This window comes from Papio anubis, chromosome 14 (assembly GCF_008728515.1).
Source record: "Papio anubis isolate 15944 chromosome 14, Panubis1.0, whole genome shotgun sequence".
Classification (NCBI taxonomy): domain Eukaryota; kingdom Metazoa; phylum Chordata; class Mammalia; order Primates; family Cercopithecidae; genus Papio; species Papio anubis.
In genome coordinates this window covers 33,325,595-33,350,444 of record NC_044989.1, presented here as the reverse complement: position 1 = coordinate 33,350,444, position 24,850 = coordinate 33,325,595, and the positions used below count along the sequence as shown (strand labels likewise).

General features: G+C 41.1%; 1 protein-coding gene across 11 annotated transcripts in view; it reads right to left on the bottom strand.

Moving 5' to 3' along the window:
* Nucleotides 1-24,850, bottom strand: part of RASGRP3 (RAS guanyl releasing protein 3) — a 133,779-nt gene that overhangs the window by 19,000 nt on the left and 89,929 nt on the right. For 8 of the 11 annotated variants that reach the window (XM_009183972.4, XM_009183970.4, XM_017947422.3 and 5 more), the window contains 9 exons: nucleotides 24,585-24,647; nucleotides 23,901-24,032; nucleotides 22,496-22,643; nucleotides 20,535-20,708; nucleotides 20,039-20,155; nucleotides 17,177-17,452; nucleotides 10,048-10,125; nucleotides 4,890-5,006; nucleotides 923-1,038 (listed from right to left, as the gene is read on the bottom strand). In XM_009183972.4, coding sequence (XP_009182236.1) covers nucleotides 923-1,038; nucleotides 4,890-5,006; nucleotides 10,048-10,125; nucleotides 17,177-17,452; nucleotides 20,039-20,155; nucleotides 20,535-20,708; nucleotides 22,496-22,643; nucleotides 23,901-24,032; nucleotides 24,585-24,647 — 1,221 coding nt within the window. The other 3 variants (XM_017947424.3, XM_017947425.3, XM_009183981.4) reach the window with 3 other exon arrangements.

Sequence of the window (24,850 nt, the reverse complement as noted above, 5' to 3'; positions counted from 1 at the left end):
GATTTCTCAGCAGTTTTTTTTCCAAATTATTATTTTCTTTTAATGAGTTGCATTTTAGTCTCTAAAGCGGTTTAATTTTTAGGAATCATTTGACACTAAAAAGCAATATATTTTTTCTTCGTTTATCAAGACAACCTTTGATCAATCAAAGAAAAAAGCACGAATGCTTCTTGGCTATGTGCAGCTATCGTCTGCTTTAATGAAGACTATAAATAAGTTTTTTTTTTTTTTTTTGAGACAAAGTCTTGCTCAGTCACTCAGGCTGGGGTACAGTGGTGCTATCTCAGCTCACTGCAACCTCTGCCTCCCAGGCTCAAGCGATTCTCCCTCCTCAGCCACCCAAGTAGCTGGGATTATAGGCCTGTGCCACCATGCCCAGTGAATTTTTGTATTTTTAGTAGAGACAGAGTTTCGTCATGTTGGCCAGGCTGGTCTTGAACTCCTGGCCTCAAGTGATCTTCCTGCGTCAGCCTCCCAAAGTGCTGGGATTACAGGCGTGAGCCACCATGCCTGGCCAAAATTTTTTTTTTAAATGCTCATGAGTTTTAAGATTGCCTTCAGGTCCACTAATGCCAAAGATTCTCCCAGGTTAGATCTAATTATATTTCTCCTCTACTCTTTTTTGGTGGAGATTTTTTGGGGTTGAGAGCTAAGCAATAGAGGCAATATAGCAAGTGGAGTGCTTGGATAATTTACAAATATGCACTTGTGCTCAACACTGACAACACGGTCTGCCCTGTGATTCCATTCAGGTCATGTTCATACACACCAAGAAAATAATCAGTGACGAATTAAACCTGGCTCATCAAAGCACTAGGGTTGAAGCTGTCAAGATGTAAATTACAAGTTTCCCTTTTCTCCTCTGATAATAATTTTCTGCTTTACGATAGTTGCAGTAAAATAAAACAAAATTAAAACTTACTGATCTTTGTCCAGCACACAGAAGGAATCCAAGAAGGGAAAATTGGCAGCTATACTTTCAAAGTCCTCTTGGGAAATGTACCCGTCATGGTCATGATCATAGTTTCTAAATACAGACTGCAAAGGAAAGATCAGTATTTATTGAATGACTATGAGGCAGGCTCTGCACTTGTTATTGTGAAAGCAATGATAACCAGCATATGGTCCTTTCTATCAAGGAGCTTAGAATCTAGTGAAAGATAACTAAGTCAAGAAGCCTTTATAACATAAGAGACAAGTAGTTTGCTGAGGATAAAAACAGAGTAATGGTTGGATGTGGTGGCTCACACCTGTAATCCCAGCACTTTGGGAGCTGGAGGCAGAGGTGGGAAGATCACTTGAGCCCAAGAGTTTGAGACTAGCCTGAGCAACATAGAGAGACCTCATTGCTACAAATTTTTTTTTTTTAAATTAGCTGGGCATGGTGGTGCATGCCTGTAGTCCCAGCCACTTGTGAGGCTGAGGCAGGAGGCTTGCTTAGCCCAGGAGTTCGAGGTTACAACGAGCCAAGATCACACCACTGCACTCTAGCCTGAGCAATAGAGTAAGGCATCATCCCAAAAAAATGAATTTAAAATAAAATTAAAAATAAAACTTGGGCTGGGCACGGTGGTTCACACCTGTAATCCCAGCACTTTAGGAGGCCGAAGTGGGTGGATCACCTGAGGTCAGAATTCAAGACCACCCTGACCAACATGATGAAAACCCCATCTCTACTAAAAATAAAATAAAATAAAAAATTAGCCAGGTATGGTGGCACAACGCCTGCAATCCCAGCTACTCAGGGGGCAGAGGTACGAGAATCGCTTGAACCTGGGAGGAGGAGGTTGCAGAGAGCTGAGATGGCACCATTGCATTCCAGCCTGGGCAACAATAGCAAAACTCCGTCTCAGTAAATAAATAAATAAAAACAGAGTGCTATTGGTAGGGGGGAAAGAGGAGGTAGATTAAGAAAGGTTTCCTGGGAAAAGCAAGGTTTAAACTGAAACCTCAGGGTTGAGTAGAAATTGGCTTAGTGAATTTACAAATTCCAATACCATGACAATAGAAAATAAAGTTTTAAGGTGTTATCTCAAAAATAAACTGTAAATTTAAGGCAATTCCAGTCAAAATCCCAGTAGGGATTTGTTTTAAATGAACAAATTGATTATAAGGTTCAAATCAAAGTGGTTACGTTGAAAACAGGCTAAAAATTATTTTAAATGAAGAGTAATGAGGCGGAACATGCCCTTTCAGAAACCAAATATTCTACACAGCTACACTAATCAAAACAACATGATACAAATTACCATGTAGAATGGAGTCCAGAAACAAACTGATGTATATATAGGAATTTAAAATATCAAAAAGTATCTTTTAAAATCCACAGAGAAATTATGGATTATCCAATAACTGCTACTGAGTTAAATGACTAATAATCTTACAAAATAAATTACCTCCAAACTAAATTCTAGATGTATTATATATTATTTATTTATTTATCTTTTTAGAGACAGGATCTCACTCTGTTGCCCAGGCTGCAGTGCAGTGGCATGATCATAGCTCACTGCAGCCTCAAACTCCTAGATCAAGCCATCCTCCTGCATCAACCTCCCAAAGTGCTGGGATTATAGGCATGAGCCTCCGCACTAGTGTATTACATAGTTTAATGCAAAAAAACCCAAAGCTATAAAACACCAAAGATAAATAGATGAAAATACTTTTTACATTTCATAATCTTTGTGTGAAAAAGGGCTTTCTTAGCATGACATCAATGTCAGAAGCCATAAAGAAAAATATTTTACTTAATGAAATGCAAAAAATTTGAACCAAAAAAGCTCAATTAACAAATTTTAAGATAAATGTCAAACAGAGCAAGTTATTTGCAGCATATGCGAGAGCAAAGACACAAAAGTCAAACAGGCAATCACCAAATAAAAATACAAATAGTCAATACATCCATGGAAAGTTATTCAGCTCTGCTAATCATTACAGAAATATAAATGAAAATAAAATCTTAAAATACTGTAATTGATCATCTTCTAGGGTATGAGACAATAGTTACTCTTGTATCAATTTAGTGATGTAAATAGCCACAATATTTCTGGAGGACAATCAGGAATTTTAAGTGCCTACACTCTGACACAGCACTTCCACTTCTAGGAATCTGTTCTAAAGAACTCGAAGAAAGTTGCATAAGACATACATGTATGTATGTATGTAGTATATCTGTGTTTATATATACATAGAGAGAGAGAATAAAGTCATATAAGATAATCTACAAATTATCAGTGGTTATCCCTGGAGAATAGAATTACCAAGACCTGAAAGTAAAGCTTTTTATTTTCTATAATTTATGTAATGCTTTAATATTCTTGATGATTCTACCTTCCTTTATAATCAGAAAAGAACAAAAAAGTTTCCCATTGCCCTCTGCAAAATTAGGTTTTCAAAAACTTTTGTAAGTTCTTTTTGCAAACACATGTACACACATATTTATATTTGATTTTGATTCCAGTTTTAATTAATCTCTCTACTTTTCCCAGTAGTTTCTGTCTGTTCTATCTATCTATATTGCCCTGTGTTGCAAGTTGCTTCAGGAGTATTTTGGGAAGTAGTTAGGTATAAATGAATGAGTTAATTAAAAATATGACTCAAATGAGCCCATCTCAAGCTTTTTCATAGGTAACAGAATTGTGCAAAATCAGAAAACATTACCTTTTTATTTTTAAAATCCCAGTATCATTACTTAGCTATAATAAAAATAGCTTAAAAGTTAACTATTTTGGAATGCCTACTATTTATAGTTTAACTGCAAGTAGATTTTTTGTGGAGTAAAATTCATCATAAAATCCAGGTCTTTTGTTTGATTGAACCAATGGTAAGGAATTTGGAGAATAAGGAAGAGAGAGTAGGTAAGGAAGACAGAATGAGACAGAGAGAGAGAGAGCAGAGGAAGTCAGTATGTAGAATGAGACTGGGAGAGGGAACAGCTCTGTCTTCCGTTTCCCTGCTTCAGACATTCCTGAGCTGCAACTCAGTCCTTGCATTCCCTGGGGGCCCCTGGATCCTTTTCTCACCTTCCCCAGCTCTAAGCTGGATCTGTTACTACCATAGGCTCCACTGGACCTTATCTCCTTCTCAGACCTTCCCTCACTAATACTCCTCTTGGCACCACCCTTTTCCTTCCTGCCTCACATGCTCCACAAAATTTTTCTTTCAGTACCTCCTAGTTCCCTAAATTATCCAAGATGTAAGACATTCTTTCTTTTTCTTTAAACATCTTCTCCCAGAAAAAAGCACATTCTGTCCCAAAGACTCAATTCTGTTGCACCAGCAGATGTACCTACCAATCCATTAAAGTCGACATTTAATTCAGGATCACAGTTTCCTAGTACGCTAGATGTTTCCGTGTTCCCCCGATTGGCACTTCTACTCTTTTTTCTACATGGAAAACTCTGACAGAGCCTTGTCCTACATTAGGTGATTTTTCTAATCTCAATTACATTGGGCTGCTGTGTCATAAAATTCCAAAACTATACAAAAGGAGAAACTATCCAACTTACAGGATTTCTTTCCTGCCCTTGGGTAATCAATTTATTGGGCATCTTAGTGGGACCTATGTGGGTTTTTCATGAGTGATTCTAATCCCCAATCCCTTGAGCTGTTGACAATGACAGAGGTGGCAAATGCCTGGGAAAGAGAATTGCTGGGAGTAGCTGAGAGTATCTGGGCAAGAGAGAGTAGACTGACAACAAAGGGAAAAGGGTCTTCCTGATCGATTCTCCCCAGGGCCCAATGCCAGGTGGCACTAAGTGCCTGCTAAATTGTTCCTACCTGCCAGAGGGTTGTTTTCATAGATTCCATCAGATTCGTGGACAATCGCGGAATATTCTGGAAAGGGAAAGGGTCTTCAAGTGCCCTCTCTTTATTCTCCCTCAACCACTTACCTCAACTAATTTCCTTATGTGCTTGTTGATGACCGTGGGGTCTGGCTTTGGCATCACCCCTAATGCCCACTCGAGGGGCACCACAGGCTTGTTGGGTGTTGTAGGGGAGGTAGGCTGCTGACGAAAAACACATATTTTTCAACTTTATTATTATTATTATTTTGAGACAGGATCTGGCTCTGTCACCCAGGCTGGAGTGCAGTGGCATCATTTCAGCTCACTGCAACTTCTGCCTCCCAGGCTCAAGCCATCCTTCCACCTCAGCCTACCAAGTATCTAGGACTACAGGTGTGTGTCACCACACCCAGCTAATTTTTGTATTTTTAGTACAAATGGGGTTTCACCATGTTGCACAGGCTGGTCTCCAACTCCTGGGCTCAAGTAATTCTCCGGCTTAGGCCTCCCAAAGTGCAGGGATTATAGGCGTGAGCTACCACGCCTGGCCATATTTTTCAACATTAACTGGGGCCTTGAGCAACTAGGAGGACCAGGGACACTGAGAAGAATGAATAAGTTTTGTATATTCATAATACCAGTAGAAACTTACATGTATGTATCTCTTAAATGCTTATAAAACAAGCATCTTATGTTGATGGAATCTAATCTGTAACTAAGTGCATGTTTAGATACTGCCTTTTGTTTAACAGCAACTTAAATTCTATTATTTTATTTTTATTTTTTATTTACTTTTTTTTGTTTTTTTGAGACAGAGTCTCTCTCTGTCACCCAGGCCGGAGTGCAGTGGCAAGATCTCAACTCACTGAAATCTCTGCCTCCCAAGTTCAAGCGATTCTTGTGCCTCAGCCTCCTGAGTAGCTGGTATTACAGGCATCCACCACCAAGCCCAGCTAATTTTTGTATTTTTATTAGGGATGGGGTTCCACCATGTTGGCCAGGCTGGTCTCAAACTCCTGACCTCAGGTGATCCAGCTGCCTTGGCCTCCCAAAGTGCTGGGATTACAGGTGTGAGTCACCACACTCAGCCTAAATTCTATTATTTTAAATGGAAAAAAGCAGTGCACTCCCAGTCCGTCCAAAAATCCTATCCAAGTTCTCCAAATATCACTAAAACTTATGTATATAACAATCCATCATGGATTTTTGTGTAATACAGGATATAAAAACACCAGTTATCTAATTCTCTAATACTTAGTGATCAGTTATGGTGCATGCAGCAAATGGGTACCAGTGGGTGGCCAAGTTTATGTCCTCACGTCTGCACCTTGCTCAACACGCTTAAGCGCTTCTGACTGTTCTGCCAATCATTAGGTCTCTCTGGCCGTCTTTGGTGAACTCGCTTTCTCCACAGATTTTTCTGCATTCTCACAAGACATTTGCACATAAAACTGTGAGGAAGATGGTAGCATAATGTATAACATGCTTGGACAACACAAGCAGAGAACACAATCCTTTTAGGAGACCAGCCAAGACTGGTGTTCACTTTATATCCTCTTCCTGAAAGCTTCATACAATGTCAACATTTTTGCTGGTGCACACATGCAAATCTATTTTTTTTCTATCCTTTCTTTTTAATTTATATTTATAGAGGCTGGGCACAGTGGCTCATGCCTGTAATCCCAGCACTTTGGGAGGCAAAGGCAGGTGGATCACCTGAGGTCAGGAGTTCAAGACCACCCAGGCCAACATGGTGAAACCCCCTCTCTACTAAAGATACAAAAAACTTAGCTGGGTATGGTGGCACGTGCCTGCAGTCCAAGCTACTTGGGAGGCTGAGGCAGGAGAATTGCTTGAGCCAGTGAGGTGGAGTTGCAGTGAGCTGAGATTATGCCACTGCACTCCAGCCTTGGAGACAGAGCAAGATTCCATTTCAAAAAAAAAAAATACATTTGTAGATATATATACGTGTGTGTGTGTGTGTGTGTGTGTGTGTGTGTGTGTATTTTAGAGACAGGGTCTCACTATGTTGCCCAGGCTGGAGTGCAGTGGTTATTCATAGGCACCATCCCACTACTGATCACCACAGGAATATATATATATATCCTGTTAGTCCTGTCCCTCTAAGAGAACGCTAATACAATTATTTTCCCGCTCCATGCCCTTTCCAGCTCCCCATCCTACTAAGAGCCACCTCTATCATTCAATAAAACCTCTGCATTCACCATCCTTCAAGTCCGTGTGACCTGATTCTTCTTGGATGCCAGACAAGGACCCAGGTACCAAGAAGGTTGGGTGTAAAAGCCTGTCACCCTGACTCTCCACTGAGCTGGCTAACACTTAGCTATCCATGGACAGCAACTGCTAAAAGAGCATTAACTGTAACACACCCCTAAATGCTGTCTTGGGGCCAGAGCCCAAAAGCACTCTCCCCGGCCCCCATGCGGCACCCGCTTGTCTGCATGTTCCCCCTCCCGCAAGGGGTTTGAATGTGGTCACACCCCTGTCACAAGTCTCAGTGAAGGGATCCAGGGAACTCTCCCATCTCATCAGGACATGTCAAATAGGCTGACACTCCACTTAGAGAAGAGACGGAAAGACTGGGAAATGTCTTGTGTTTAGATTCATAGGATTTTAGCACTTGGAAGGGACTTTTGAAAGCTTTTGCTCTTACAACAAATAAAAAGACTTTTGTATGTTTGATGGAAAAATCTCCTAAAATTGGAAAAAATTGATCCTGAAAATAAACTAAAGTAAAACTAAAGGCACACAAGGCAGACAAGTGTGCTAAAATGGCCATTCCTATGCTGTTCCTGAGATAAGGGATGGTAGAAGCAGAACTAGGATGGAAGACAGGCCTGACACTGAATCCCAGCTCTCCAACTTAGCAGCTGTTTGATCCGAGTGAGATACCTACTCTCACCAGACCTAGTTTCCTTCCTTCCTTCCTTCCTTCCTCCCTCCCTCCTTCCCTCCCTCCCTCCCTCTCTCTCTCTCTCTCTCTCTCTTTCTCTCTTTCTCTCTCTCTCTCTTTCTCTCTTTCTCTCTTTCTTTCTTTCTTTCCTCCCTCCCTCTGAGATGGAGTCTTGCTCTGTTGCCCAGCCTGGAGTGCAGTGGCATGATCTCAGCTCAATGCAACCTCTGCCTCCTGGGTTCCAGTGATCCTCCTGCCTCCGCCTCCTAAGTAGCTGGAACTACAGACATGTGCCAGCAGGCCCGGCTACTTTTTGTATTTTTAGTAGAGACAAGGTTCACCCTGTTGGCCAGGCTGGTCTCAAACTCCTGACCTCAAGTGATCTGCCTGCCTCGGCCTCCCAAAGTGCTGGGATTACAGGCATGAGCCACTGCTCCTGGCCCAGACCTAGTTTTCTTAACAGAGTTAATAAGATAAACTGTGTATGATGCCCTGCCAGGCATTCAACAGCTGGAAGCAATTCTGGTGCCTAATTGGCGCCAAGAGGTGGAAATTCTGTAGGCACACATACAACAGGCCTTAACACACCGTGGCCAGGTTCATCATGACAAAACTACAGAATTAGGGAGGGGCTTACAAATTCCTTTTTGGTTTTCAAAAGCTTTGGCTTTCTTGCTAGCTTCCTTAGTCTTGCTAGCTTTAAAGAGTCTGGGTCCTCACTCCTACCGTTGCATGTGCCATATCATCCCGCATGGCTCTGTTCTGCAGTATTTCCAGGACTGGCAGGAAGGAGAACATGATCATGGAACCACATGCACTATTTTAAGAACAGATGCTACCAGCTCAACTGACTCAGACTCAAGTGCATGTCCTGCCGGGGCCAGAGAACGGCTCTCACTGCCATTTTGTCTCTTCGGTCTGATGGTTCAGAATCACAGCAGGTATTAATAAACCTAGGGGGCATAGTGACTATGTTATAGAGTTCAGCTGGTAAGGATGAGATCTTTATAAGAGAACTGATCTCAAGATGTGATTATAAGAAGCAAGCATAGGCATTTTATCTTCAACATGCAAGCCTTAACCTCACTATAAATGTTTCTGTTTTGTTTTGGTTTGGTTTGTTTTTTTTTGAGACAGAGTCTCACTCTGTAGCCCAGGCTGGAGTGCAGTGGCGCCATCTCGGTTCACTGCAAACTCTACCTCCCAGGTTCACGCCATTCTCCTGCCTCAGCCTCCCAAGTAGCTGGGACTACAGGCACCCACCAGCACGCCCGGCTAATTTTTGGTATTTTTAGTAGAGACAGGGTTTCACCATGTTAGCCAGGATGGTCTCAATCTTCTGACCTTAGGATCCGCCTGCCTTGGCCTCCCAAAGTGCTGGGATTGCAGGCGTGAGCACCGTGCCTGGCTAACCTCATTATAAATTTTAAACTCATCCAGGCATTTTGTATTAGTGCAAATCATAGCTAAAATATAATCCATCCACTAAAACCAATGAGTGGTATATATTCAATAATGCAATTTCTTCAATCTCATTATATAGGTTATTTACTAAGAGTTTGCCATCTACTAAGTGAGACACTATCCAATGTGACATCCAAATTCTGAGTTGAATCAATGGTTAGTAGAGAAATTCGTAAATTACGATCAAGATATTTAAATTTTTAAATCTAATTTTATGTTGAATGGAGCTTTTTTAAAGCTTGAAACAGTCTAAATGATCTTTAACATTAAGATGAGTTATTATTCTTTTCCTTTCTTTTTGGTCCTAGGTGTATTGAGTTCTTAGCAGGAACACAACAAATAGAAGATCAATTATAAAACAGAGTAATGAGAATGATGTTCTTCCTCTTTATTAGCCTCTGGTATGAAGACATAATTCTCAAACTGTCAGGGCTAAGCTGTCCCATTGATAAAATGGTAATGAATAATGGCCGGGCGCGGTCGCTCACGCCTGTGATCCTAGCACTTTGGGAGGCCACACCAGGCGGATCACGAAGTCAGGAGTTCGAGACCAGCCTGGGCCAACAGTGAAACTCCGTCTCTACTAAAAATAAAAAAATTTAAAAAATTGCCAGGCATGGCAGTGTGTGCCTGTAATCCTAGCTACTCGGCAGGCTGAAGCAGGAGAATTGCATGAACCCAGGAGACGGAGGTTTCAGTGAGCCGAGATTGCACCATTGCATTCCAACCCAGGTGATAGTGCAAGACTACGCCTCAAAAAAAAAAAAATACCAATTTTTAAAATTCTTCCATTTTAGAACATAAAGCAACATTGTAATAGCCAATTACTATAAATGACAAAAAATAGTGAGTGGCACTGATCCTTAGAGAGAAAATAATACCTACCGATTTAGAATTTCTAGGCTCCAGCACCAGTGACAGTTTGTAAATATCATCTTCAGTGTGATAGAGGTCAAGGGAAAGCTACAACAAAATTAAAACAGATAAATATGTTGGATTACATTTATTTATTTATTTACGTTGCTGAATTTTTGTTCAGGTTGAATGTTTAAGTTCACTGTCTAATACAGGAATTTGAGTAAATGCAGAACAATAAAAAGACGGCATGCAGAGATGGAAAATGAACTTTAAAAGAGAAAACGTTAATCCTGGTTAATCATCAGTATGGACGAGAACCATCAACTCAATTCCTCAGCAATATTTACTGAGCAGCTCCCAGGTGCTCAGTGCTGAGTCACAGATGAGGGCTACCTGATGTTTCCAGGCTGGAAGCGGGGACAGATGCAAACAATAAGACTTGTAAATGTAATAAATGCTGCCTCTGAGGTTTGATTAAAGAACTGTGGAAATAAAGGAGCAGTTAACTAGGCTCCTATTATTTGAGAGCGTTGTGCTAAGTCCTAGTGAGGCAAGCTGATATAAAATCATTCCTTGCCCTCAAACGCCTGATAATTTATTTGAATAAATAGGGCCTGAACCTAAAAAGGTGTGTTCATAGCAATAAAAGGCAGCACATGCTGAGTGTGAAGTAGTTGCTCCACTTTAAGTGCTCCAGGAACCGGTCAGAAATCAGGGAGGCAGCATAGTAAATACACGAGGGCAGAGGCTGTGTAGTCAGGCAGGGCTGGGTTCAAGCATGGAGCCTGCCACTGGCTAGCTGTGTAACCTTTAGCAAGTAATTTCCTCTCTGACACTCAGTTACCACATCTGGAAAATGGAAATGATCATAAAAGTCCCTACTGAGTTGGATTTGTATCAAGACCAAAAATGAAATAACACATGTAAAGTATTTCACACAGGACCTGGTACACAGTAAAATCTCAAGAAGTGTTATTTTGTAGTGTTAATGTTACTGTGTTATTATCGTATTTGCTATTTGTTATATTATTATTATGCATAGGGGCCACTGGAGATGGAAATGATCAGGATGGATTCATGGAGGTCCTTGTGAACTGGGACTTAACCAGGAGGACTGGGACGGAATCTAGACAAAAGAGAGAGGAAGATCATTGTAGGCAAGGACAACACAGATCCAGATTGGAGAACGTGGATAAACTCTGTAAAGCCCTACAATGCACGTTCTCACTCACCTAAAACAGAAGTCATGAGGTTAAAATAAGCCTGAACAATTCCCACCTACTCCTTTAAATAGAACACTCCATGGATCACATCACTTCCCCGGCCATGAACATAACCAGTGCTGGTTCCCTTCTTTGACCATGTAGGAATGAAAAATGTTCTTTAACATATTTTATCTAATGTGTGTATGAGAGTGGAGTGAGGGGGAAAAGAAAGAAGGAGGAAGCCAGAGAAAACTCAGAGGTGAAGATGTTTTCAAAGATTCCTTTTCCTGTTCTATTTCCTTTAAAAAAGAAGTTGGCATCATAAAATTTCATTTTCAAATCATTCACTCAACAAATATTTATCAGTAATCTACTATGTGCCAGGGACTGTTATAGTCACTCTTCTAGCAGCTGCTTGAATGTAACATTTAAATTAAGGACTTCATAATCAGGTCACGTTTCTTTTACCTGCACTTTGTCACGAAGTTTTTTTTCTAAACAAAATAAAACTGATTTAACTGTGAAATTTCCCCAGTATCATGTCAAGATCATGACAATCCTGCTTACAAAAAAGAGACATGGTATTCACCTTCCCCTGAACAGCAATCACTCCTACCTCCCGGGCTCTGCCTTGTTACAGGAAAGGAAACCTCGACATGTCACAAACAAATGCCTTTGGGAGCCATTCCATTATATAATAGAGTCGAGTAGGATGTGTGAAAGGTACATTTTGATAGAGACACTGGTACCACAACGTCTTATTTGGAAAACAGTCTTTGCAGATGTAATTTATTTAGGGATCTTTCCTCTTAGCGCCACAATTTAAAAAAAAATTATGATGATAAATGGGACCCGACACCGCTCTCCGTTAGGGAAGTCACGGGGAGAGGTGTGGTTTGTGATGAACATCGCTACTCAGCAATGACAAATTGCTGTCAGCCTAACATTGGACCTTGAGTTGCCAAATCTTCTGATTTGTTCAGAGAAGCCAGAAATCTGGAGTTTTAGATAAACTATCCCAATTTTTAAACACTGGGAACTAACTAACAACAAAATTTTATGATTCCATATGGACCAAATAAAATACATCAGCCGTGGGCAGTTGTCTACTATTTTGTAATTCCCACAACAGACAACTGCACCAGGCTCTCAGTCTCATGAAAATGGGCAGCACATCTGTCTTTTGCACCTCTGTATCCCCTGTCCCAGCTTGCAGCCTCGCACTGTGAAGGTTACATAAAGAGAGAAAACCAAGTGACTCCTTCCTTCTGAATTCCTTGTTATCAGGAGTTAGTGCAGACTTGGAGGAGCATGTTCCCTTCCTCCTGACTCAGCTTCCAAGTCCTGTGATCACTGGCACCAGCATCTGCTGGAGATGAGATGACAGCAGCACTACCACTGCCAACCAAGAATCCAAATTAGCCACACACTAAGGCGGGGAGATGCTCTTTCAAGAGAAACAGAACATCCTTGGGTATTTCCATGTGTCAAATGGATAACTGGCCCAGCAATGGAAATGTTTTGGTAGTCTCCAAATACTTGCTCTCTGCTTATTAGTAGTGTGAGCCTGGGCAGGCAATTAACCTTCCTGAGTCTCAGTCTCCTGATCTGTGAAATGGGAATCATAAATAATAGCTGCCTCCAAGAACTATGGTGAAGATTAAATGAGCTAATGGGTGTCTGACTAAAGTTTGTTTAGAAGGTCACAAATGCAGGGTTTGGCTTCCAGTCAATGCACGAGTCAAATGCCACTGTGCTTATCCATGAATGTAAAGCTGCCACTTGGGGTTACTCCTAGCATCTCTTCTTTCCCAGCCATGATTCTACTTCCTCTCTCAGATCTCCTCCGGGCTTTACGGACCCTGCCCAAAGAGTGATCTGTTCTACTTTCTACACACCTTTTTTATAATATGGGCTGCTCATCAATGGAATTTCAAGAACATTTGCTTTTGTCAAACATATTTTGAGCCTGGCTGTTTTTTTCTGACAAATGTTCCGATCCACTGTTTCAAGTTGTTGCATTTACCAACCTATCAGCAAAGCTGGTTGCAGATTCAGTCTTCAGTAGGATCTACATTGGCTTGACTGTTTATCATAAAATAAAACACACCTGGACGTCAGACTGCCTCTACTCACCATTTTTGAAACTCTTCTCATTCTTCTTCTTCTTTTTTAAAAATGAGACTAAAATTAAAAATACAGGGGCTTTCCAGTTATTTGCATGTACTCAAAATGGTAAAAAGTAACTGATAGGGCTAAAAATACCATGAAAAGATTCAGACTATTTCATACCCCATGCAACAGAAGCATCAGCTTGTAAAACTCCTGGTTACGTGAATGGGGATGTAAGGGAAATGTCCTCTTCAGATATTCCCTGAAAAGAGGAACAATACGAATCCCAACAGTTTGGTGGCGTGGTCCTCCTTCCCTCAACATGCCTGGTGCTGTATTCAAGGGGCCAAGGATACAATGATAAAAATGACAAACAAAGTTCCTACCCTCATAGATTTTGTCCTGTAATTACTTCCTTTACTGCACATCATGAAGAGGGGGAGAGAACGGTATTAATTAATTTTTACAGATGTGAAATAAATTAGATGTCAGCAATGTGCCCACATGAGAGAGCAAATGTCCATTTGAGGGGAACCTGGCCCAGGCTGCGATGCAGAAGGTTACTCCCTGTCCTTTGTAAATCTCAGTTTCTTCTTTTGTTTAAAAAAAAAAAAAAAAGGACGGGGCAGGGGTGATGTTACATTCGCAGCCCTGCCCAGGCTGCATTGCAGGGTGTGTGTGAGAATTTACTGAGGAAACGTATGTGAAAAGTGCTGTGAAAATTGTAATCAACTATTACAGAAAGTTAAAGCACTGCCCTACAGCCTACCACACAGAGTAGGCATTTCATAATTGTTGATGAACTTAAGGCTTCTCTTTTTCTGTCCTCCAGGGCTGTCCATCATATACAGGCGACCTCAGCTGGGGCCATATTTAGATGAAAACAATCACTTCAGGTGAAAATTTAGAGTCCTGGGGCAAAATGAATCACCCCTTCCGATGCTGGCATGTGGACGCCTTCACATGCATTGGGGCAGCTGTGGTCAGCCATATGATTCTAATCCAGATATGTGTGTGCTTCATAAAACGGCCACTGTGCTCTAGTGACCACAAGATAGAAGCCTCCTCGGTCCTCATGTTGAGGAGATTAACTCCTCAGGAGTCAGAAAGAATGAATGTATGCTGCTATGCACTAAACTTTCTTCTTGGCTGTGTGGGGAGAGAAAGGATCTCGGCTTGAAGTTTGGTGACTCATACACAGGATTGTGCTATCGTGATGAGCTATCAGGCTGGTACTACAGAATCAAGTTGACTCTTGGTTCCTTATTCTCAAGACTCCACCGGTTCTCACATCTAGAATCCTAGAAGTTTAGAGCTGGAAGAGACCTCACAAATGAGCATAAAACACTTATTTTAAAAAAGCCAAAGACAAGGCTCTTAGCAAGGAGAAAAAGCCAAGCAACTGCAGAGGGAAGGCTGAAAGCAAGGTCTCCCACCTAGGATTCTGCCACTACACTATGCTGCCCAACACTGCATTTACTAAATACGGCGCTTGATGGCTTCTAAATTTTCCTTCAATATGAGAGAGAGAGAGAGAAAGATTCCTCCCCAGCAAAAAGGAATTTTTTTCTTAGCCTTTGTTTCTAGAGTTCAGATTTTTTTCATTTGTACTCCTGAAGTTTTATTGAAAATCCTTCAATATTTCTCTAAATATCTCTTTGTCGTAATGTTGCTTGTTTCATTTATAACTCAAATTAATTTCTCTACCCCATTATTATCTTTTGTCTCTATGAGAAATTGCCCAAGGGTAGGCACCTGCTCTCTGAAGTTATGCTTGACATCGTGGACAACTTGGACACAGACACTGGAAGCCTAGGCTTCATATGGAGACGGGTCTGCAGACATCACCTGCAGCTGTGGGTCTGCAGTCTGATTGGGGCTGCAACTCTGGTCACTCATTCATGGAAACATATTTACATGGCAAATCATTAATAAATGCAGGTGCTTCATATACACCATGGAATACTATGCAGCCATAAAAAAGGATGAGTTCTGTCCTTTGTAGGGACATGGATGAAGCTGGAAACCATCATTCTCAGCAAACTATCGCAAGAACAGAAAACCAAACACCGCATGTTCTCACTCATAGGTGGGAATTGAATAATGAGATCACTTGGACACAGGAAGGGGAACATCACACACTGGGGCCTATTGTGGGGAGTGGGGAGGGAGGAAAGATAGCATTAGGAGATATATCTAATGTAAATGACAAGTTAATGGGTGCAGCACACCAACATCGCACATGTATACATATGTAACAAACCTGCACGTTGTACACATGTACCCTAGAACTTAAAGTATAATCATAATAAATAAATAAATAAATAAATAAATAAATAAATAAATAAATGCAGGTGCTTGAATTATTGTGAGTTGTGTTCCCTGCCCCCAGTAGAGAAAGTCTGCATATTTACTATTTGTCACAAAAACTCATCTTTAAGAGAGCTGTGTTTCTGTGTGTTGGCCACTTCTGCTTTATTTGAAGGGCATAGCTAGCATTATTGCCTACACTTAGGGGTTTATTCTTTGGTAAACAATTACATGCTCTAGGAACAGTTTGTGAGAAGGGCGAGAAACCACACTACTATGCCAATGCAGCAGACCTAGGGGATTTAGGCTCTCAGAAATTAAGAGGAGTTATTGGTTTCATTTTCCACAGCCATACAAGGAAAACAGTTAATTCAGTATTGCAGCTGAGTTTCAGATGCTACAGTGTTATAAACCCAAACAGGGAAGTTGTACCTTTACTTTTGTTTAAGGAAGGGCAAGTGAATTTTGTTATGCCTCTTCTTCCCACAAAGAAGCAGCCAGTGGGAAATGTTCTCTTCTATACACCTGTTGTGTCTAGAAGTTCTAGGATGCGGAGACCAGCTAAACATGTGTGCCACAAATGCCAAAAAAGTATGAGTGGTAGGTGAACTTCTTTTCCTAAGCCACATCACTCCTAAATACAGCATGCAGTTCATTTATTGAGTTCCTAAATATGCCAGGAACTGTGAGAGGTGCGAGGGATATGATATGTAAGGCAGGTAAACAGAAAAAAAATTGAATTCAGAGTGACTCCTCCTATAGTTAAGGAAAATAGAAAGTGCCAGGGTGACATGTGACAGATGCATGACTGCTTTGGAGGGGGAGAAAGAATGCTCCAGAAAGACAGGCTTTTGAATTTGAACTCGCCATATGGATGGGTAGGGATAGGATTCTCCAAGAAAGTGCAAAGGCCAGAAAGCAGAAGGCAGCATTTCATGGAGTGCAAAGTACAAGAAGTTCAGTATTTCTCAAAGGCTGGTAAAATGTGGGAGAGGGTGATGGCAAAGAAGGCTGGGCTGACGGTTGGAGACTGAGTCTTCAAGAACCTTGAATGCCAGTCTGTAAACTACATCCTGGAGGTTTGGGAGGTTCACAATGGGAAGAGGGGGATCACAGAGAAGGTCCTTGCATTACTCCAGGCTTCAGCTAAAGCAGTGCAGTGAGGATAAAGAGGAGCAGATGACCGGAGGACATATAGAAGGATGTGATGAGTTGGACGAATGTGGTGAAGGAGAGTGAGGGCTGAGACACAGTCGGGAGGAGCTTCTCTAAGAACGCCAGAAGTGGAGTCGTACGGCAGAGATTGGGCCCCTCTGAACAAAGGTAGATTTCTTTGTCCCAAGATTTGCTGGTTATGGAAAATACTAATCAGGGTTCCTTTTCCCTTGTCCTATGAGATTTCCTCTCATCTATTGACTCTGAAACCAGTTTTCCTCCAGAATGAATTGCTGGCACACATCTTCCTATGCCTCCTGGAAAGAAAGGTGCAGAAGAGTTATAGAGCCCAAACTTGGCTCCTTGGAACTCACCGTGAGCAGGTTGATCAAATCCATGTTGGGTTCTAGGTGGTGAGAGGCATTCTGCAGGGAGACTAGTTCACTCAGGGTAACGGAGAGCTGGTGCATTTTCACAATGTTCACTTTGTTCTCCTCCGTCCAGTCTGGGAAAATGACATGGACTGCTATCAAGTCTTTCAAGTGTACTCCAAGGATGGGGATTTTGAAGCCATCACAGTCGGCAAAGGCCTTGCGGTAATTGCAGTAATTACCGTTGGAGGAGACCAACTCTGTCATTTCATTCCAGTTCTGGGAACAGATGGAAAAGTAGAATTTTCAAACAGCTTTTTCCCTTCTGCACACCCCCAGGCCCTGCAATGTGTGGCTAGGAAATTCCTCAGCTACTGAGAAAAGTATCACTTGCACCAATGTTGCTACAGGGAAATATTAATCAGGAAAAAGAAAGTTAGAAAACGTACTAGGCCTGGCTACGCATTGAGCAGCCGGTTCCATTTTGCTATAAAACGGAAATAGCCTACACGTCTGCCTACCTACTAGAGATGTTGGGATATTAAATGGCATCATGTATTCTTAAGTGTTTGGGAATTTATGAAAATATTACTGTCCACAAATTCAAGCATGTCGAATATTAAAAATTTTTAGTTGTTCCAAGAAAGTTGCATTCCAGATATTACTTGAGGTTAATCTGGGACACTGTGGGGTAGGGAAAGTTGCAATGCGTTATGAGATAGCTGTGGTTCTATATTCTGCCTAACTAGAAGGGTGACCTTGAACAAGTCACTTCACTTCTTTGGGCCTCGGTTTCTTTCTCTATAAGTAAGAGAAGTTCCAATAAATAATTTTAAAAGATACACTGGTAGTTCTCCAAGCCTCTATAAGCTTCTATCAGATTCTCATTCTTCACAACATTTAAAATTTGTTTTTGCTTTTTACTTGAGATTTGGTACAAAGCTAAAAGAAAATGAAATACTTATTACCTAATACGTTCCATTATACTTGGAATGAGTACAGAGTTTGAGGTCAAACAACAGTACTTCTGTCGTTTACTACTTCCTCTTGTTTATGTGGACAAGTTATTGTTAGTTGCTTCACAGTAACCAGGCATGGTCTTTCTAGTAGACCCTGATTTTAATTAGTCTACTCTCTCCCAAAGCAGCCCTTGTGACTCAGACAGAGCTGTTTCCATTTCCAGGACCAAGAATGGGTTCTGATTTATCATCAGAGTAATTGCATCCCTCTAGTTTGTGACCAGTTCAGGAACTCAGGGTTAAGCCAATCAGTACGTCGTATTCCTCTGGCAACTGTTATTGGTCCAGGGATGGGCTTAAGACCTGAGTTGGCTCAAAAGGTCTTTAATTCTATGCGTGAAGAGTTGAAGTGAGAAGTCTTCCCTATCTTCAGCTCTCATGAACAAGGGAACATAATTTTTCGGTTGCTACAGACAGCCCAATTAGGAGAAAAACCAGTTTGATGAAACAAACAAAAAAACAAAACTCTCTAATACTCAGAGGCAGGCAGAGACCCCGAGTCAGAGGTCTGATCAGACCATGCCTGCTCTGTCTCTGGACTTCCAGGTATGTCCCCCAGGGTGGAGTGCAGTGGTATGATCCTGGCTCACTGCAGCCTCAAACTCCTGGGCTCAAACGATCATTCCACCTCAGCCTCCCAGATAGCTGGGACTACAGGCACACACTGCCACACCTGGCTAATTTTTTTTTTTCTTTGTAGAGACAGGATCTAGTTATGTTACCCAGGCTGATGTCAAACTCCTGGCCTCAAGCAATCCTCCCCCCTCCACCTCCCAAAGTACTGAGATTGCAGGTGTGAGCCACCACGCCTGATGGACAATACATTTCCTGATTGTTTAATTGCTGTAGAAGTTTTTTTCTTTTTCTTTTAAACTCACAGCTAAAAGTGTCCATATGGAAATAACAAAGTGCACTCTTACGTGACAATCTTTTCATAAGGATGAAATGCTCCTTTTTGCTCAAGAAGAAAAAGAGAACTATCATGTCATAAAAATAAATACAGCAGAAAGCTCAGTTTGGAAAATGATCACTGTTTTATATATATATATACACATATTTTCTTTTCATGACAATTCAGTTCTAAATCTGAGGATTTGTATACAAGGCCTATGTCTTCCCTTTTCTATCTTTTGATGTGCCCAACACAGTGTTATGAATAAAGTAGTCATTCAATGACTTTATTTTAGGAGGTAGGGTAGGAACTATTTCTGTCTTATTTACTTTGTGTATCACAGTGCCTATCACATAGTAGGACCAAACAGATACCTGTTGAATATGTTGGGTTTTTTTTTTTTGTTTTTTTTTTTTGTTTTTTTTGAGACAGAGTCTCCCTCTGTTGCCCAGGCTGGAGTGCAGTCGTGTATCTCAGCTCACTGCAAGCTCCGCCCCGCAGGTTCACGCCTTTCTCCTGCCTCAGCCTCCCGAGGAGCTGGGACTACAGGTGCCCGCCACCTCGCCCAGCTAATTTTTTTGTATTTTTAGTAGAGATGGGGTTTCACTATGTTAGCCAGGATGGTCTCGATCTCCTGACCTTGTGATCCACCCACCTCGGCCTCCCAAAGTGCTGGGATTACAGGAGTGAGCCACCACACCTGGCCACCACTACAATATGTTAATGATATTCAAAGCATTCTTCCTGGGACACTTACCACCACCTCTAACCTGTTTTTCCAGGTGAACTCAGCTGGTGTGGTTATTCCCTTTCTACTTTGTCCCCATGTATAAACTACCACTGGTTTAAGAGGAAAACTTTCCCCCTCTGAGTGACATTTGTTAGGCGTATACTAAATCTGAACAATTTACAAATGCATTTTTTTACTTTTAACTAGGATCAAATCTACTGTACCTTTGTAACTTCTGAAGAAAGATGAGAATGCGTCTCTTTGAGGCGTGAAATGGAACTATGACTGAGGCCTCCCACCACTGCCATCAGGGTGTTAAAATTTTTGAGCTGAAGGAGCTTCTGCAATAAAAATGCATCAATGCTTTTTAAGGATTTTTAAATTAGTCTAAACTTTCTGAATTACAAGTACATTTATGCACAATTTTAATAACAAGAAGCTAATGAAAAAATTACATCAATTTAAAATGAAGCACAAATAGAATCAGAGAAATATATCTATTACTTCACAGAAAAATAGCTACGTTAAATGCTTCTAAGCATTGCTTTTTGAAAGCAATCTTCTTGCATGGCAAAAATACGATTTGTTCATTAGACATCAGCAAGTAGTTTAGTTGTCCAGTGCTCTTATACTGTGAACACCACATTTCTTCAAGGACTTTTCTCAACAGAGTGAATGAACATCTAGAACTCAAGAACCCAGTCTGATTACAAGACATACCTTTGCAACATTGATAAACTTTGTGATGACTTCTGCCCTTTGCTGGGGGGTTGGTTTGCTAAGAACCATCAATTGGACCCACTTAGAGATTCCATTAAATAAAGCTATCGATCTTTCCAAAGTTGGATTATTCTCCAGGCAGCCATGGATGACATAGCTTTGGTAATCAGTGAACTAGGAAAGGAAGATTCAGAGATTCTGAATTATAATGTAAAATCAGAAATTAGAATATTATATAGAAGAGGTAAGATATTGTTTCATAACAGAATAATTTCTTTTATTTCACATTTACAATGGCATCCTAAAAGTTTGAATATACATGTGTCTTTAAAATATTATTTTGCTGTTTTTCAAACCCCACTACTCACCCCATGCACAGACACCCACTACTACACATCACAGCTTTGGTGGGAGGAGAAAGAGGCAAGATTCAAAGTGGTATTCCAATGAGTTCAAAATTTACTGGGTCATAAGATCCACCTGTGGCACTTGGTAAAATGTTGGTTCCTGGGAACACCCTAGGTGTAAACGATCACTATCTTCAGAAGAAAAACCAAAGAATCTCCTTTTTTTTTTTTTTTTTTTTTTTTAGACCGAGTCTCGCTCTGTTGCCAGGCTGGAGTACAGTGGCGCGATCTTGGCTGACTGCAATCTCCGCCACCCGGGTTCAAGCGATTCTCCTGCCTCAGCCTCCTGAGTAACTGGTACTACAGGTGCAAGCCGCCAGGCCTGGCTAGATTTTTTTGTATTTTTAGTAGAGATGGGGTTTTGCCATGTTGGCCAGGATGGTCTCGATATCTTGACCTCATGATCCGCCCACCTTGGCCTCCCAAAGTGCTGGGATTAAAGGCGCGCTGGGCCAAGAATCTCCATTTTTAACACACTGTTGGTGATTCCAATCAGGCAAGTTAAAGATACAATGGTATACAATGAAGAGGAGGAAATGAACACAAATATAATGATTTCAAATTAGCATCAGTTGTAAAGTTGTTTCAAGAAAAAAGAAGACAGAGGGAAAAAAAATCAATTGAAGTAAGGCTGCTCTTTAGCAAGACAAACACATTTTCAGAATGTTAGCATGGAGGTCAAAAAATACATATGAGCTTTCTATCATATAAACAGTGCAGGGGACTCCCTCCCATGGCCTGCCTGCCGGGAATCGTTAAGGTACTCTCCAAGTAGGATTACTTAGTGAAAGAATCAGTCTTTCAGAAATTCATGCTTCTAACCAAGACAGTCTTCTTTGCAAGCAATAATGTAATTCATTCTCCGACACCTTGGAAAAGGAGAAGGAGGAGGCGCAACTTCCCCAGAGCTTGGCGAGACAAAGCAAAGTGGTTGGCTGATTGTGAACCAATGTGGAAAATGTTATCATAACAGGAGGATAGAGAGCAGGAGGCTAAGAAATCACGGACCAGAGAAAGAAAAGGGGGAGTTAGAGAAGGAATGAGGCTCCATCAAGATGAGTAGGAAAGAAAAGTTTAATTCAGGATCTCTATCTCTGGGAAAGAAACAACCTGATGTTGAGATTCTCCTTAAAGTCTACAATTCCTGTTTTCAACCTACACCCATAATTAGCCATTTATACAAATCCGAACCTAACTAAATATTTTTTCCCAAAAACGAAGGGCCTAGCAAAACATGTTCACTTGGGAGAAGTCAATGGAGCTAAATCAACCTTGAATGGTTAAATCTCCACTGACTATTTAGAAAAATCACGCTTTAATCCTATGAAAGGAGACATTGAAAATAGCGACAGAAATATAGCTCCTGAGCCATAAAATAAAGACAGGATAATATTTATCTTTGGTTAAAAGGGATTGTTCCTGTGAATTAAGGGCACTTTTCCAGCAGAGCACAGTGATAGAAGCTGCCAACACTTCAGAGTATGAAAATGCAGCTCTTGGGAAAGTTGGCATCGTGGTTGTTATCCTTGGAAGAATAAATGTCAAGTTTCTTACTGAGATCCTTCTAAAAGATTTATGCTCCAGAAAAGTGAGGTGCTCAGCCAATTCAATGGGCTCCAGATGGTCAAACAGCAGACAGGCTTTTCCCTTCTTGGATACTTTTTTCCTCTGTGTGACTCTTCTCATCCAGTCATAGGAAGGACTATAAAAGAAGAGTGAGTCCGGTCAATGTGTTGAAAGCCCATTTCACTCAATGGAAGTTATTAACCTACTGACTTTGTAACTCTTGGCTTGCTTCCAGGGGCTTGTGCAAAATACATGCCCTGTCTTTCATATTTGAAGAGAAAACCACTGACCAATTGCCAATAGAACATAAACTTGGAGTTGTTTTTCCAGACAGAGTAGGTTTTGCACTGATCCATCCAGAATCTCTTACTTAGTCTCTTTGTGACCAGCAAGGTCTGGATCATAAAGGAAAGGTCAGGGCTAGTATATAAATTTGGGAGTTTATCAGGATATAGATGGTGATTTAAGGCACATGGAAACCACTAGAAGCTGTGGTTCTCATACTTTAGTATAACATGAATTATCTGAAAAGCTTGTTATAAAGACAGACGCCTGCGCCTTACTGCCAGAGGTTCTGATTTATTAGGAATGATCTTGAATAATATGTTTTTTCACCAAACATCCCTTATAATTCCCGGATCATTCACTATTGATTACTATTGAAGAAGTATTCAATAGTAATCGACAGTGGAAAACAGAGATACCTAACACACAAGAACATACATTTGCAAGATGGATAACCATATTTAGGATCATCAAATAGTCTTCCCTGTGCAAAGTTACCTAGTTGATATGAAAGTGGCCTAATTGCACCAGTTACATAATAACTGAGCTAACCAGCTGCTGACATCTATGGTCAACCACCATAAGGTTGTTGTTCTGAGGCCAACCTCAGCAGCACTATGGTACAGAGCTTCTCAAGCTTGCATGTGAATCACTTGGGGATCTTTAAAGTGCGGATTCCAATTCAGGTTTAAGGTGGAGCCTAGAGGCTGCATTCCTAATGAGCTCCCAGGTGATGCTAATGTTGCTGGTCTGCAGACCACACTTTGAGTAGTGAAGGCATAAGAGATGTTAACTAGATTCAGACTCAGTAACTCATACCGAGCGTCTATTGTGTGCCAAATGCTTTCATGCACTATCTTATGTCCTTATTGGATGTTCATAATAATCCCATGAGAAAGGTACTGTCCACATTTTACAAGTAAAGAAACTGCAGCTTGGAGAGATGAGTTGTGTCCAACACGGCTTGTACTCACTGCAGCAAGGCTTTTCTCACAGAAGCAAACCTAGATTCAGGAGTGGGATGGACTCAGGACAAGTGGGGTGATCACTACTTCCTCCCCTAAGCAGTGGACTCATCGAGTGTGAAAGACGTTGGTGCCACTCTTACATGCTGGATATGTCGATGAGGCTGACGTGTTTTTCATATCCTAGTTGACTAGCTACTTCCCGGAATTCCTCAGTCATACGAATCAAACCAAGATCCAAATTAAACTCTGCAGGAAATTTCAGAATCCAGTACCTGAAAGGCATCAAATATTTTTGGCAGCTGGAATATTTCAAGTTGGATATCTATGGAAACGATTGTACCATTTTACAGACTACATTTAACACTGAATCCAGGACCATACTTCAAATTAGCCATCTCCTGTCTCCAAACCCCCATCCATCACTTGGAGCCTCTCTCTGCCCTCCTTCTGTCTCAAACCACTCCCATTCATAGCCTCTCTTTCAGTTGAGAGGAAACCCTTCCTTCAAGTCATGGTGAGTAGGTGGGAATGGGTGTGGTGAGGGAGTAGAAGAAAATAAATCCACCCTTTCTAAGAGCTAGTTTCATTCCTTAATCACATTTACTACTACTTAATCTCTAGTGCAAAAGATAAAGTTTCCCCCACCCCACCCAACAGAGGAGGGCCAATTTTAACAAAGTTGGTGGGAGGGGTATCAGAGTAGACTGTTGTCAAACTAGGTCTGCAGCTTGGGGAAAAGGAAATTGTCAACAATTGCAGAACTAGAAACTACAACCGTGCCAGAACCAGAAGCTATAAGAAATCAAATTTGTAAATGTGTTTACCTCATGAAGTAGCAGATCTTTAATCGAAATTCATTGCAGCTTTCTCCAGTGGCATTTCGATACGTAAACCAGTTAAAGAAAAAATTCGTGCACCTCATTTCCTTTACACACACCTGCAGCTGTGCCCTCAACGTATATCAATTCCTAGTAAGAGGACCATGCTGGGGACATTTAGGGTTATAAAGACACTCAAATACAGAGAGAAGTGGCCTCTGATGACTTCGGCACTGAACAATTGAAACTTGATTTATTATAGCTCTGGAATA